A 15,076-nucleotide genomic window follows, 5' to 3' on the forward strand; every position below is an offset into this window, starting at 1 on the left:
CCACCTAAACTGCAGGAGGATCTTCAAAACATATCCAGCTGCACTTGCAGGCAAGACATTCAAGTTTGTGGAAAATAATATTTCCTTGAATTAGTTGTTATAACTTGCAAAAGTCAGTGGACATGTTCATTTCTTGGGGTAGAAACAGTTTTCAGCTACATTGCCAACTTTAAAAGAAACATTTGAATTGTGCAAATGTTATGCGTGCGGTATGTTTTACCTCAGTAAGTTGCTGCTCTCTCAATGCAGCAATTCAGGGACCTGATTGGTTTGGCTCACTGAATCTTCTGCAGAAATTTGAGAGTCTGGGAGCTGGGATTGGGTGGATAGGTGACAGGGAATGGTTAAACATCCCCACCCCTAGCGAGCAGCAGAGGTGGAGGTCTGAGACATGAATGTGGTGCCTGGGGAGGTAGACTGGAATACAAACAAGAGAAAATCCGCAGATGCTGGAAATCTAAGCGACATATCGGAAGTGCAAAGGGACTTGGGGGTCCTCGTGCAGGATACCCTAAAGGTTAACCACCAAGTTGGATCGGCGGTAAGGAAAGCGAATGCTATGTTGGCATTCATTTCAAGAGGAATAGTGTTTAAGAGTAAGGAGGTGTTGATGAGGCTCTATGGGGCATTAGTGAGACCTCATTTGGAATACTGTGTGCAGTTTTGGGCCCCCTGTCTTAGAAAGGATGTACTGATGTCAGAGAGAGTTCAGAGAAGATTTACGAGGATGATTCCTGGAATGCAGGGGCTAACATATGAGGAGCGTCTGTCAGCTCTTGGATTGTATTCATTAGAGTATAGAAGAATGAGAGGGGATCTCGTAGAAACGTTTCAAATGTTGAAAGGGTTGGACAGAGCAGATGTGGAAAGGTTGTTTCCCTTGTTGGGTGAGCCCAGGACAAGAGGCCATAGTCTTAGAATTAGAGAGCACCCAGTAAAAACAGAGATGAGGAGAAATTATTTAGCCAGAGGGTCGTGGATTTGTGGAATTCGTTGCCACATATGGCTGTGGAGGCCCGATCATTGAGGGTGTTTAAGGAGGAGATTGACGGGTATCTAATTGGTCAGGGCATCAAGGAAAATGGGGAAAAAGCCGGAAATTGGAACTAGATGGGTGAATAGTTTAGCTCATGGGGGACCTGCGGAGCAGACTCGATGGGCCGAATGGCCCGCTTCTGTTCCTTTGTCTTGTGATCTTGTGACACACACAAAATGCTGGAGGAACTCAAAGGGTCTCATCCCGAAACATCGACTGTACTCTTTTCCATAGATGCTGCCTGTCCTGCTGAGTTCCTCCAGCATTTTGTAAGGTAGACTGGAATCCTGATTTATCTTAGATTATAGAGGGTCTTACAATGGTTTCAACTGTTTAGAGTTTAGAAGAATAGGAACAGCATCACACCTAGTTCTGGTTAAACTGCACATAGAGTACTGCATTCAGTTCTAGTAGCCCCTTTATAAGAAGAATGTCAAGGCTGTGGAGAGGGTGTTGCCTGGATCAGAAGGCAGTAGAGGATGGACAAACTTGAGTTGTTTTCACTGAAGCAACAGAGTCTGCTGGGAGATCTGATAGGGATTTATAAGATTACGAGATTCGTAAACAGAGTAGATAGCCAGTATTGTTTTCCAGAGTTGAGGTATCTAATTTCAGAAGGCATGCATTTAATGTGAGAGAGGGTAAGTTCAAATGAGGTGTGCAAAGCAGGTTATTTACACAGAGTGGTAGGTGCCTGGGATGCACTGTCAGGTTGATGGTGAGGTAAATACAACACAAAGAGCCTTTTAGATAGGCAGATAAATGTGCAGGAAATGGAAGAAAATGCACACTGTGCAGGCAGTAGAGATTAATTTAGTTGGGCTAAATTTGATTAGTAGTTTCATTAGTTTGGCATAACATAGTGGGCTGAGGGACCTGTTCCTGTGCTGTTCTACAAGATGTGCCATGATCACCCTGAATGTTGATGTAGGCTTAGGAGCTCAATGATCTGTTCCATCTCCTAGTTCTCATGTTCTAAATAATTAAATTAAAATATAAAAGAGATCAATATAAACCCAATTTTTATAGCCAGAGGAGATGGATTTAGATAAAAATATTTGAGAGAGTGTAAATAGTCTTCAGATCTGCAAAGGCTGATATCTAGTCACGCATTAAAATAATTCAACTCCATAGAAGCATTTCACAAGGAAAAAAGGCAAAGGTTTTAATTTTATTATCCACGGTATTTTCTGATGTTACACTTTACATGAGGATTAACTTCACTCAACATTGTCAGGCACAGTATAGGGAAAGACAATCTGTGAAAACATAAAATTATCTTTCCAAGAAGAGAGGAAAAGAGCACAGCTAGGCCATTCAGTCCATCTATCCTGCTCCACCATTTAATCATTGCTTATATTTTCAATTGCATTGTCTTGTCTTCTCTCCATAACCCTTATATAGGCATCCGTCAGTCTCGTGAGACCATGGATTTGCGCCTTGGAAGGTTTCCAGGGTGCAGGCCTGGGCAAGTTTGTATGGAAGACCAGCAGTTGCCCATGCTGCAAGTCTCCCCTCTCCACGCCACCGATGTTGTCCAAGGGAAGGGCACTAGGGCCGATACAGCTTGGCACTGGTGTCGTCGCAGAGCAATGTGTGGTTAAGTGCCTTGCTTAACAACACACTGCCTCAGCTGAGGCTCGAACTAGCGACCTTCAGATCACTAGACCGACGCCTTAACCACTTGGCCACGCGCCAACACCCCATAACCCTTAAATACCTTAAAAATTGAGCACATAACAATCTCTGCCTTATAAACATCTAGGGCCTTCACTTTCATAAGCCCTCTGTGGCAACAAATTCCACAGATTCACCACCCTCTTCCTTTAGAAATATCTGGTTATCTTAGTTTTAAAGGGGTGTCCCTTTATTCTAAGGGTGTATCCTTTGATCCAAGACTCTCCTAGTTTAGAGAGTCTTGGATCAAAGGATACACCCTCAGAATAAAGGGACATCTTTTCCACATCTACTCTATTCAGGTCATAGAGTCATAGAAAAGTACAGCACAGAAATAGGCCATTCAGCCCATCTAGTCAGTGCCAAACCATTTAAACTGCCTACTCCCATTGACTTACACCAGGTCCATAGCCCTCCGTATCCCCAATGTCCCCGTATCTATTCAACCTTCTCTTAAATGTTGAAATTGGGCTCACATGCACCACTTGTGCTGACAGCTCGTTCCACATTGTCATGACCCTCTGAGTGAAGAAGATTCCCCTCATGATCCTCTTAAAAATCTCACCTTTCACCCTTAACCCATGACTTCTGGTTGTAGTCCCCCCCAAACTCAGTGGAAAAAACCTGCTTGCATTTACCCTATTTATAGCCCTCATAACTTTGTAGACCTCTACCAAAACTCCTCTCAATTTTCTAAGTTCCAAGGAATAAAGTCCTAACCTATTCAATCTTTCCTTATAACTCAGGTCCTCCTTGTATAATTCAGCATATGTATACATACAAGGCAACATCCTTGTAAATTTTTTCTATACTCTTCCAAACTTCACCATTCCTCAGTTCCTCTCTCATTCTTATCTCCTTACCTGCCCATCACTTCCCTCTGGTGCTCCTACCCCTTTTCTTTGTTCTGTGGCCTTCTGTCCTCTCCTATCAGATTCCCCCTTTTCCAGCCCTGTATCTCTTTAACTTCCCAGCTCTTTACTTCACCTGTCCCCCCCCCCTCCCGGTTTCACCTATCACCTTGTGCTTCTTTCTACCCTCCCCCACCCTCTAACTCTTTTTCTCCTCTAGTCCTGATGAAAGGTCTCAGCCTGAAATGTTGACAATCCTCTTTTCCACAGTTGCTGCCTGGCCTGCTGAGCTCCTCCAGCATTTTGTGTTTGCTAATTCCTTTCTAGTTCAGGTGCAAACTATATCTCCTGTGCAGATCCCACCTTTCCTGGAAGAGAGCCCAATGATCTATAAATTTTATGCCCTTCCTCTGACACCAACTCCTTAGCCATATTTTAAAATGTATAATCTTCTTATTTCTGACTCCCACTGTGTCATGGTAAACATCCTGAGATTACAACCCTGCCTTTTAACGTAGCACCTAACTCTCTCAACTTCCTTTGCAGAAGCTTGCCACTCTTCCTACCGACATGAACCATGACCACTGGGTGTTCACTCCCGGACCCTAGTACCCAGGAAGCAACATACCATCAGGGAATCTTGTTCTCGTCCACAGACCTTCTGTTCCCCTAACTAACGAATCCCCTATCACCACAGCACACCTCTTCTCCCCAATTCTCTTCTGAGTTGCAGAGTCAGACTCAGTGCCAGAGACCTGACCGCTGTGACTTTCCTCTGCTAGGTCTTTCAGTGTCCTATAACGATTTCCGGATGAGGTTTTCCACTCAGCAGTTTACAACTAGGTGGCAGAGCTTGGATGTTGGAATCCCAATGGGATGTGCAATTTCACCCATCCTTTTTCTGTTAGCCATGGAGGTCATTGTGAGGGCTGCAGAATCAGTGGGACCAGGTGTCGCACTTGATGGCGGAGAGGAGTTACCACCAATATGAACATTCAGGGACGATCTTACGCTTTTGGGTCCCAGCACGGAGGCAGTGGAAAATGTACTATCTAGACTCGAGGAGCTAATGGATTGGGGAAGAATGAAGTTCAAGACCAAGAAGTCAAGGAGCCTTGTTCTTGGGAGAGGAAAGTTGGTTGACTTTCATTTCACCCTTTGTGGAGAGGAGATTACATCCATTCAGGACCAATCAGTTAAGAGCCTCAGGCGATGGTACACAGAGGAGCTGAGAGACACCAAGAGGGTTCAAGAGACAGGAGAACAGATCAACAGAGGTCTGATGTCTGTTGACAAGTGTGGCTTGCCTGGCAAGTTGAAGTTGTGGTGCTTGCAGTACGGACTGATGCCACGGATAATGTGGCCACTAACTGTCTATGAAGTGGCGATGTCCCATGTTGAGGCAATGGAACGGAAGATCAACAAGTATGTGAAGAAGTGGCTTGGAGTACCAAGCAGCCTCACCAATGTTGCAATCCACAGTAGCCAGACAAAGCTTACCATCCCAGTGCAATCCCTTGTTGAGGAGGTCAAGGTAGCCAAGGTAAGATCATTCTTGATGCTTCAAGACTCAAAAGACCCTGTCATCAAGAACACCCAGCCGGATGTGAGATCAGGCAGGAAGTGATCAGCCCATGTAGCAGTTGATGAAGCAGAGTCTAGATTGAAGCACAAGGAGACGGCTGGGGCTATCCAGCTAGGCCGCCAGGGACTTGGACGGACAACCCACAAGTGGTGGTCATCTTCTACAGGTAAGGAGCACCGTGAGCTTGTAACACAGGAAATATGAGAGGTAGGAGAGGAGAAGAGGTTAACTAAAACAGCTGGCCTGGCCAAACAAGGGTCTTGGACCTGGTGGGAAAGTGTTGAACAACGACATCTATCTTGGGATGTTCTGTGGCAGATGGAACTGCTCCGCATTTCTTTTCTATGCAGAGCAGCGTACGATCTGCTCCCAACACCTGCCAACCTCAGCACTTGGTATGAACATAAGACAGACAAGTGTGCTGCTTGTGGCGAGAAGGGAACACTTCAACATATCTTGAGTGCATGCAGAATCAATCTTTCTGGCGGTATGTACACTTGGAGACATAACAACGTTCTCAAAGTTGTAACAGAAGCGGGTGAGCAGAGAGTACTGCAGCACAACTTATCTCGTGCCCCATGCTGCACAGAACATCGCGTATCATTTGTGAAAGAAGGCTTCGAGTCAAGGGTGTACAGCACAGGCTCACGATCAAGCATACTTTCTTCAGCCAATGATTGGTGTGTTGAGGCTGACCGGGATGGGAAAGGCAGTTTCCCGGAGCAAATAGCTTTCATAACATGGCGTCCAGATATAATCGTATGGTCTGACACCAGTAGAGAAGTAGTTATTGGTGAATTCACAGTACCCTGGGAAGACAACATCGATGAAGCCCATGAGCGCAAGTTAACCAGGTATGCAGAATTAAGATCAGAGTGCAGAGACAGAGGTTGGAAGGTCTCGTGCTATCCATTCGAAGTAGGCTGCCGTGGGTTTATTGTGTTCACTTTCCAGAAGTGGCTGTGTGAGCTTGGCTTCACTAGAAGGGAGATCAAGTCAACCAGCAGGGCTGTAGCTGAGGCAGCAGAGAAAGGATCAGCATGGGTGTGGACCAAGTATGTTCAGAGGGGCAGATAGTCAGACAGTGTATACCTATCTTGCAAACCCTTCAGTAGTTGCATAGACAGCTGAAGAGCAGACTATGTGTAGGATAGAAGTGACCAACAACTCTGATAGAGGCAGATGCCAAGTTTTTAAGCTCACCAGTGGGAGGTGGTGCTTTAGCACCACCTCGAGGGAGTCTTGATCATAAGCGGGCCGAAACTCCTGAAGACAGGTGGCAGATCAACTGATGATCTCACTGGTGATAGCACAGGACAGTTAACATCTTAGTCCACGTGTATTTTGTAACTCTTCAATGAGAAAGTTTTCAACTTTCTGAACTCCACCAGAAAAATCAAACTCTCTTCATACATTAAGCCTTTCACTCTTGTTAACTTCTTGTTAACTTCCTCTGGACCCTCTCCAGCATCATCACATCTTTCCTTCAATGTAATACCCAAAATTGCTTATAATATTCCAAATGTGGTCTGCCAATTGCCTTACAGAACCTCAGTAATACATCCTTACTTTAATATTCTAGTCCTCTCAAAATGAAAGCTAGCATTGCATTTGTTTTCTATACTATGGACTCAACCCAAGGAAATCCTGAACTAGGATTCCCAAGTGCTCTACCATTATCTCCTCATTTAGAAAATGTTCCACACCACATTCTTCCTTCAAAAGTGCATAACCTCACACTCTCCTATGCTGTGTTCCACCTGCCCCTTCTTTGCCTGGTCTCCCAACCTGTACAAATTCTTTTGCAGACTCTCTACCTACCTGCTCCTCCACCTATCTTAATATCATCTGCAAACTTGGCCACAATGCCATCAATTCCTCATTCAGATCATTAATATATAAAGTGAGAGATTGCAGAGCCAACACTAACCCTTGGTTACTGGCAGCCATCCCAAAGTATTCCCCTTTATCCCCATTTTCTGATTTCAGCCAAGCAGCCAATCTTTTATCCACGCTAGTGCCTTTCCTCATGTGTAGTGCTTTGTGAAAGAACTCCAGAAGATACTGGCATATAACATGATCAACTCTCTTTCATCTAAACTACTTGTTAACTCATCAAAGAATTCTAGCAGATTTGTCAGGCAAGATCTTCCCTTCACAAATCAGGGGAAATCTTATCTTCACCAACAGGGGAAATCTAACTGAAACAGAATAAACAAACAAAAACAGAAAACACTAGCCCTGATTGGAATGAATAAATCTTTTAAAAGAGGTCTGTTATGAATGTTTCACTGCTACTACTATGAAAAAGAGACATTTATTTTCAAAGACTTCTCAGAATGACATAGACAGAAACATTGGTTATCATCCAGACAAGACTACTTCTCATTTCAATTATTTTTATCCACGCTGCTCTTCCTATCTCCCTTTCATATTGCAATATCTCATTCAAAGACCTTCGGCAATTTTGGCTTCAACATTCTGCTTGTGAATCTTCTATCTTTCTGTGTAAATGAATTCCTCTTCATTTTATATTTTAGCTTTGTAAAGACTACTTTCTATCAGAACCTACTGGAAGTACACAGCAGATCAGACAGCATCTGCGCAGTGAAAATGCAAACGTTTACAAAAATCACAAAGGAGTCAGAGATTTAAATATTAAGATACAGAGAAAAAAATTGGACTTGAATGGAATACATTGCTGGGAACCTTTTTCTCTGTTCTATCTGTAGGGAAGTGGAGTGAGAGCAAATGTTTGAGAAACAAAGGAAATGTGAGAGAAAGCTCCATCAACCACAGTAGTACTGAAGCCATGTTTCCTGCAAAATAATATTTCAGATATCCTGGAATGGAAGGTCTCATCTTAGGAACAGATGCAGTGGACCGGGAGAAACTGGGAGAAAGGATGGCACCCTTTCAAGAGACAGGGTAGGAAGAGACATGATCTAAATAGATGTAGCAGTCAGTAAGTTTATAGTAAACATCCATGGATAGTTACTCTCTTGAGATTCAGGAACGAGAGAGAAATACCAAAAATGAATTTTGAGAGTGGGATAGAAGTTAGCTGCGAGGCTGATAAAATCGATGCCTTGGAAATAGCTCTAATATAGTCATTGACATTACAGAGAAAAGTTGGGGAGTGGCACCACAGAAAGACTGAAACAATCACTGTTCCATGTAGCCAAACAAATTATGGGTGTAGCTAAGAGAGCCAACTGCTATATCTTTGATTTGTAGGAAGTGGGAGTAGTCAAAAGAGAAATTGTTCAGGGTAAGAATAGGTTTGGTCAGGGGTAGGAGAACATTGATGGAAGGGATCGTTAGATCATTGCTTCAGAAAGAAGCAGAAGACTTTAACCCCTTCTTGATGGAGTATGGTGGCTGGGAAGGACGTGGACAATTGAGGTGATTGATGTTGCAATGGCAATTGAAGATTAAAAGGTCAAAAGTAAAAGGTAAAAGAGAAATTGGATTGTCAGAGACATGAAGCGGGGTCATCAGTGGAATGGTGTTGGAAATCTTTGCCAAATAAATGGGCATGGAGTTGGAGGTGGCAGGGAAGAGCTTGATATCATGACAGGCTTCATGTATGTTAAATAATTTGAGCAATTCTGAGAGGTTTCTGTAAAAACTGTCACTGTGAAAGATGCAGTTTTACACCAAGAGTAATGTTTGAGCCTACAGCACTGAGTTCATCACACAATGCAGCTAATTTCTCAGTTGGAAAATTTTTGGCCTCTATTCACTTTGTCAATGAAAATAAAATACTAATGGCTTCCCTGTGGCTTTAAATCTGTTGAGTTGTATGGAATTTCATTCCTCTATGCTGGATTAATCTTTCTCAACTGATGAGATGCTTCCAGAAATAACAAAATTAGAGACTTCTCATATTTTGAATGCTGTTTCCATATTTGTGAGTTGACAGACAGACTCAGTTGGAGGAGCAGCCAAACACTCTCTCTAAATTGCCACTCTAGTGCCACTGCAATGAAAGCCTTGAGTTTTCTGATAACGTTAGTGGGCTCACGTTCTGATTGGTGTTTTGCTTCCTTGCTTCCTAAAACTTCCCTACTTGCTCCCAAAAACACAAGTTTCATGGGGCAGGTCCCTGGTCAGGACAAATGGCCTAGGATGGAAGAGAGCCACCAGATTTCAAGAGGTTAAAGAGATAAGGAGAGACAGAGTAAGAATTTAACATTAATAATCAGAAAGATGGTGACAAATCCCTCAAACCTGTCTGCCATTTAATAAGAACCAGCCCCATACAACTGCTCTTTCTCCAGAATCCTTAATATAGTTTGATTAATCTTAACTAAGGTTAACAACTGAGCTCACATCAATTGCTGTTTGCAGAACAGGAAGATAAATTTTTACTACCTGCTGCATGTAGAACAGCTTGCAAACTTCAGTCGTGATAGACCTGGATGTAAGGCTGACATTGTTCTCCTGATTTCTCCAAATAGCAGAAAAAGCTTCTCTCTGTTTGTCCCCATTATTCCACATAATAACATGAGTGCTTCACCACACCCTCTAAATTCTAAAGAATACAATCCTAGTTGGTGTAATTCATCCTCATTATTCAACCCAGATGTAATTCTGGTATCACACACAAAATGCTGGAGGATCTCAGCAGGTCAGACAGCATCTATGGAAATGAATAAACAGTCAACGTTTTGGCCAAGACCCTTCTTCAGGAGTGAAACGGAGCGGGGGGGGGGGGGTGAGGAAGATGCAAGAACAAAAAGGTGGGGGAAGGAAGGCAGGCTAGCTAGAAGGTGATAGGTGAAGCTATCCAGGAGGGAAAGGTTAGGGGCTAGAGAAGAAGGAGCCTGATAGGGGAAGAGAGTGGATCATGGGGGAAAGAGAAGGAGGAGAAGATCCAAGGGGAAGTGATAGGCAGGTGAGAAGAGATGAAAGAAGGCCAGAGGGGAGTGGGAAGGAGTTTTTTTTAACCAGAAGGAGAAATCGTTATTCACGCTGTCAGGTTGGAGGCCACCCAGACGGAATATAAGGTGTTGCTCCTCCACCCTGAGGATGACCTCATCTTGGCACAAGAGGAGATCATGGACTGACATGTTGAAATGGGAATGGGAATTCAAATGTTGCCCACTGGGAAGTTCTGCTTTAGGGAGATGGAGCCGAGGTGATCGATGAAGTAGTCCCCTAATTTAAGATGGGTTCCACGTAGGTAGAGAAGGCTGAATTGGGAGCACCAGACACAACAGACAACCCCAGTAGATTCCCTGGAAGGGCTGTCTGGGACCCAGAATGGAGATGTGGAAGGAGGTGAATGGTCAGGTGTAGCACCTAGGCTGCTTGAGGGTAAGGGCCGGGTGGAGATTAATGGGGAAGGATAAATGGACAGAGGAATCGGGGAGGGAGCGAGCTCTGCAGAAAGTGGGGTGGGGGGGTTGGAGAAGTTGCGGAGGCTCACAAGGTGGTAGGTAAGGGCAAGAGGAAATCTATCACTGTTAAGGTGGTGGGAAGATGGGGTGAGCGCAGAAGTTTGAGAAATGTAAGAAATACGGGCGAGGGCAGCATCAATAGTGGAGGAAGGGAAGCCCTGTTCTTTGAAGATGGAAGAATCTCTCATGTCCTAGAAAGGAAAGTCATATCCTGGAAGTAGATGCAGTGGAGATAAAGGAACCGAGAAAAGTGAATAGCATTCTTACAGGAAACAGGTTAGGAAGAGGTATAGTCAAGGTAACCACAGGAATCAGTAGGTTTATAAAAGAAGTTGATTGACAGCTTGTCTCCAGAGATGGAGACAGACAGATTGAGAAAGGGAGGAAGGTATCAGTAATGGACCAAGTGAATTTAAGGGCAAAGTGGAAGTTAGAGGCAAAGTTCATGAAATTGACAAGATCAGTATGGGTGCATGATGCAGCACCAATGCAGTCGTCAAAGCGGTGGAGGAAGAGTCGGGCAGTATTAACGGTGAAGGCTTTGAACATGGACTGTTCTACATAGCCAATAAAGAGGCAGACATAGCTGTGGCCACGCAATTTGCAGTCTGAAGGTGTTCAGGGTCACTGGAACTGGCATTAGCGGAGGTGGAATCCGGGTTCTGGATCTGGTGTCGTTGCAAGCTGGGTTGGCTACAATACTGTTACCAGTCCAGAGGCATCGTGAGCCGCTGTAGTTGGTGGTGGAATCAGTGAGATTCTGGTATGCCTATGCTGCACTTCCTTCAATGCCGATCAATCTTTTTTACGAGCTGGTGCCTAGAAATACTTGGTGTGTTTCAGGTGTATCAGGATGTTAAATGTGAGATTTGGGTAACCAAAAGCCAGTGTGGATCACTGAAGACAAGGTGAATAAGATTTGGTCAGGGTCAGGATGAGAGGTACAAGGTAGGATGTACAATTTGTAATATACGTGATGCAAGGCTTTATACACAAGGGAATATAGCTCTTAGGTTTGTCCCATAGCTAGTGGTGTTTCACAGGGGTCTATGCTGGGACCGCTTCTTTCTACATTGCATGTCAATGAATTGAATGATGGAATTGATGGCTTTGTTGCCAAGTTTGCAGATGATATGAAGTTAGGTGGTGGAGCAGGTAGTATTGAGGAAGCAGAGAGGCTGCAGAAGGACTTAGACAGATTAGGAGAGTGGGCAAAGAGGTGGCAGATGGAATGCAGTATCGGGAAGTGTATGGTCACACATTTTGGTGGAAGGAATAAAAGCATAGACTGTTTTCTGGATCGGGAGAAAACTCAGAAATCCGAGGCACAATTGGATGTGGGAGTCCTCATGCAAGATTCCCCACAGATTAATTTGCAAGTTGAGTCAGTGGTGAGGAAGGCCAATGCAACGTTAGCATTCATTTCAAGGGGATGATAATATAAAAGCAAGGATGTAATGCTGACGCTTTATAAGTCACTGGTGAGCCCTCACTTGGAGTATTATGAGCAGTTTTGGATCCCATATCTTAGAAAGGAGGTAATTCAGAGGAGGTTCACAAGAAAGATTCTGGGAATAAAAGTGTTATCATATGAGCAGTGATTGGAGGCTTTGGGCCTGTACTTACTGGAATTTAGAAGAATGAGGGGGATCTCATTGAAACCTTTCAAATATTGAAAGGCTTAAATAGAGTGAATGTGAAGCCAATGTTTCTTTTGGTGGGGGAGTCACAGATCAGAGGGCACAGCCTCATTATAGAGGGTTGTCCATTTAGAACAGAGATGAGGAGGAATTTCTTCAGTTAGAGGGTCATGAATCTGTGCAATATTTCACTGGGTGTATTTTAAGGTGGAGGTCTGATTAGTCAGGGTGTGCAAGTTTCCAGAGAGAAGGCAGGAAAATGGGAGTCAGAGGGAAATGGATCAACCATAATGAAATGGCAGATCAGACTCGATGGGCTGAATGGCTTGATTCTGCTCCTAAGCCTTATGGTCTTATAAAAGTTGGTAGGAGATGGTATATTTGTACAAGAAGCTAGTGAGGCTGCACTTGGAGTACTGTGTTCAGTCTTGCTCATCCTGCTATGGGAAAGACATTCTTAAGCTGGAAAGGATGAAGAAAAGATTTACAAGAATGTTGCCAGGACTTGAAGTCCTGAGGTATAGGAAAAGGATGGACAGGCTGAGACTTTATTCCTTGGAGCGTAGGAGACTGGGTGGTGAGGAGCATAGATAGGGTGAACGCACTCAGTCTTTTTCCCACAGTTGGGGAATCAAGAACTAAAGGGCATAAGTTTAAGATGAGAGGGGAAAGATCTAATAGACACTTGAGGGGAAAATTCTTCAGACAGAGGGTGGTATGTATGCGGAATGAGCTGCCAGAGGAAGCGGTTGAAGCAGGTACAATAGTAAGTTTTAAAAGATGGTTTGAGAAAAAGCTTAAATAGAAAAAAGGTTAAAGGTTATGGGACCGGCGTGGATACCATGGACCAGTTGGACTGAAGGGCCTTTTTTCGTTTTGTATGACTCTAAGACTCTGTTACAAAATATCTTTCCTACAAAAGGAGATCTTCTATTCGGTGGATTTGCACATAAATATTCTCAAAGTCACAAGGCACCTGAGTAATTATTCAGCCAGTGTGGGTCCAATAAGCCTTAATTAGACACCTCAGATACCAGAGACCTGAAGCACAAAGTGACTCCAGTAAGTAATAACAAAACAACAGCTTTTTTTGGGAGATGCAGTTCACTGTCTCAACAAACATCCAGCCAACCCTCAGCCATCCATTAAACTAAATATATTTTCCTGCTAAACATATTGAAAAGTCATTAAGTAAAATTGCCACTTGTGATTTTGCAATTTAATGCAATAGGACTGTCGGCTAAGGCAGCAGATGGATCTCTGTTAATGACACATCAGAGGTTTTAGTCTCAATACAAGCAGGGCCGGTGTGAGCAGTTACGTGATATGCTGCTATAAAAATTGGTTCGTTAGAAGAAAACAGTCAAAGCACAGCTTTTATGTGACTTTGATATCAGCAACAAAGAGAACAGCCTGGATCTGGGAAAATGAAAAAAAAGTCCTTTACTGGCAGCACATGAGTTGGGAACAGAGTCCACTTTCAAGAGGTGCAGCCTATAACACACGAACCAGAAACTTTTCTGTGGCTCCTGAATCCTCTGCAGAGGGCACACATATATCTCAGTTAAGGTGAGTTCATTTATAATGATTAAAAATTGCTTTGAGGGTGAGTGAGTGTGTTACAGGGAGCTCACAGCAGGATTTTCTATTTTGTTTATACACTGGTTACTTATATATTCATTTGTAAGATCTGAACGTCACTGGCAATACCAGCATTAATTATTACCTTGAATTGAGGAGAAAGCTAAAAGTCAAACATCATTCATCAGCTAGACTGGATAAAGACAGCAGATTCCATGGCTGAACAACACCAGCCTCCCTGGTAGTGAGTTCCCAACACAATCTGATGGTCTTGGGCGCCATTACTGAGACAAAGCTAACTTAAAAAAGTATGTATTGAATTATTTGAAAGGTGAGGTTTGAAATCATGCCAGTTGTAGTCTGTGGTCAAATGTTCATGATTAGAACTCAGACTTAGAACCAAGGTCTTGTTGATACTGAAACTTGCCTAACATCTAGGAACCAAAACTCACATATGATCAGTGAAAGAAATCATTCTGCCCCATCCTGTGAAAATGAAGCCATGACAAGTCTCTCAAGATGATTCATTTCACTTCTGGGCACACTCACCCTTCCAACCTCCACCAGGTTTGTCACCATGACAATAGAAGCAGTATTTTCTTGCCAAATCATCCTCCAGAAATCGTAGACTGTTTCTTGCATTGGTCCTGCACACAGATTAAAAGTTTCCAGACATCAGTATATGAGAAAATGAAACATTCAGATAGAAACTTATTCTGAAATTTTGTTCTATATTCTGAATAACTTAAAATAGCAACTAAGACAGCAATATCACTCGCTAATTTCCAACCTCTGAAGTGATTAAACTTTCACTGTGAATGATTTTAGAAGGAAAAGTTAAAATATGAATATTCAAAAATAATAATTAGAATCAGGAGTTGATACATGGCTCCTTAAGCCTGTTCTACCATTTAATCAATTCACAACAGACATAATTATAACCACAATTCCATATTCCTATCCAATTGCAGTAACCTTTACCCCTGTGTATTATGTATTGGTCAACCTTTGCCTTAAAAATATTCAAAGATCCTGCTTCCATCTGTCTTTGTGAGGGAGGGTTCCAAAGACCCAGAGCCCTTTCTCATCTATAATTTGTAATGCTAGTTCCAGACTCTCCCACAAGAGGAACCATCCTCTGCACATTCATCCTTTCCAGATCCATCAGGATCTTGTATCAGGCTCCGTAACTCTGCTATTATTCTTCAAAACTTCTGCATATACAGCCTTTTCTTACAAAACACCCTGCTATTTCAGTGATGTCTGTGGTAAAGCTTCTCTAAACTGTTCCCAATGCAACA

The 15,076-nt window shown here is 43.2% G+C and overlaps 1 protein-coding gene across 13 annotated transcripts in view; it reads right to left on the minus strand.

The window, feature by feature from the left end:
* Window positions 1–15,076, minus strand: part of LOC140198158 (receptor-type tyrosine-protein phosphatase mu-like) — a 1,049,822-nt gene that overhangs the window by 41,101 nt on the left and 993,645 nt on the right. For all 13 annotated transcript variants that reach the window (XM_072259223.1, XM_072259213.1, XM_072259205.1 and 10 more), the window contains one exon: window positions 14,325–14,422. In XM_072259223.1, the coding sequence (XP_072115324.1) occupies window positions 14,325–14,422 (98 nt within the window). The remainder of the gene's footprint in view (window positions 1–14,324; window positions 14,423–15,076) is intronic.

Source organism: Mobula birostris, chromosome 1 (assembly GCF_030028105.1).
Source record: "Mobula birostris isolate sMobBir1 chromosome 1, sMobBir1.hap1, whole genome shotgun sequence".
Lineage (NCBI taxonomy): Eukaryota > Metazoa > Chordata > Chondrichthyes > Myliobatiformes > Myliobatidae > Mobula > Mobula birostris.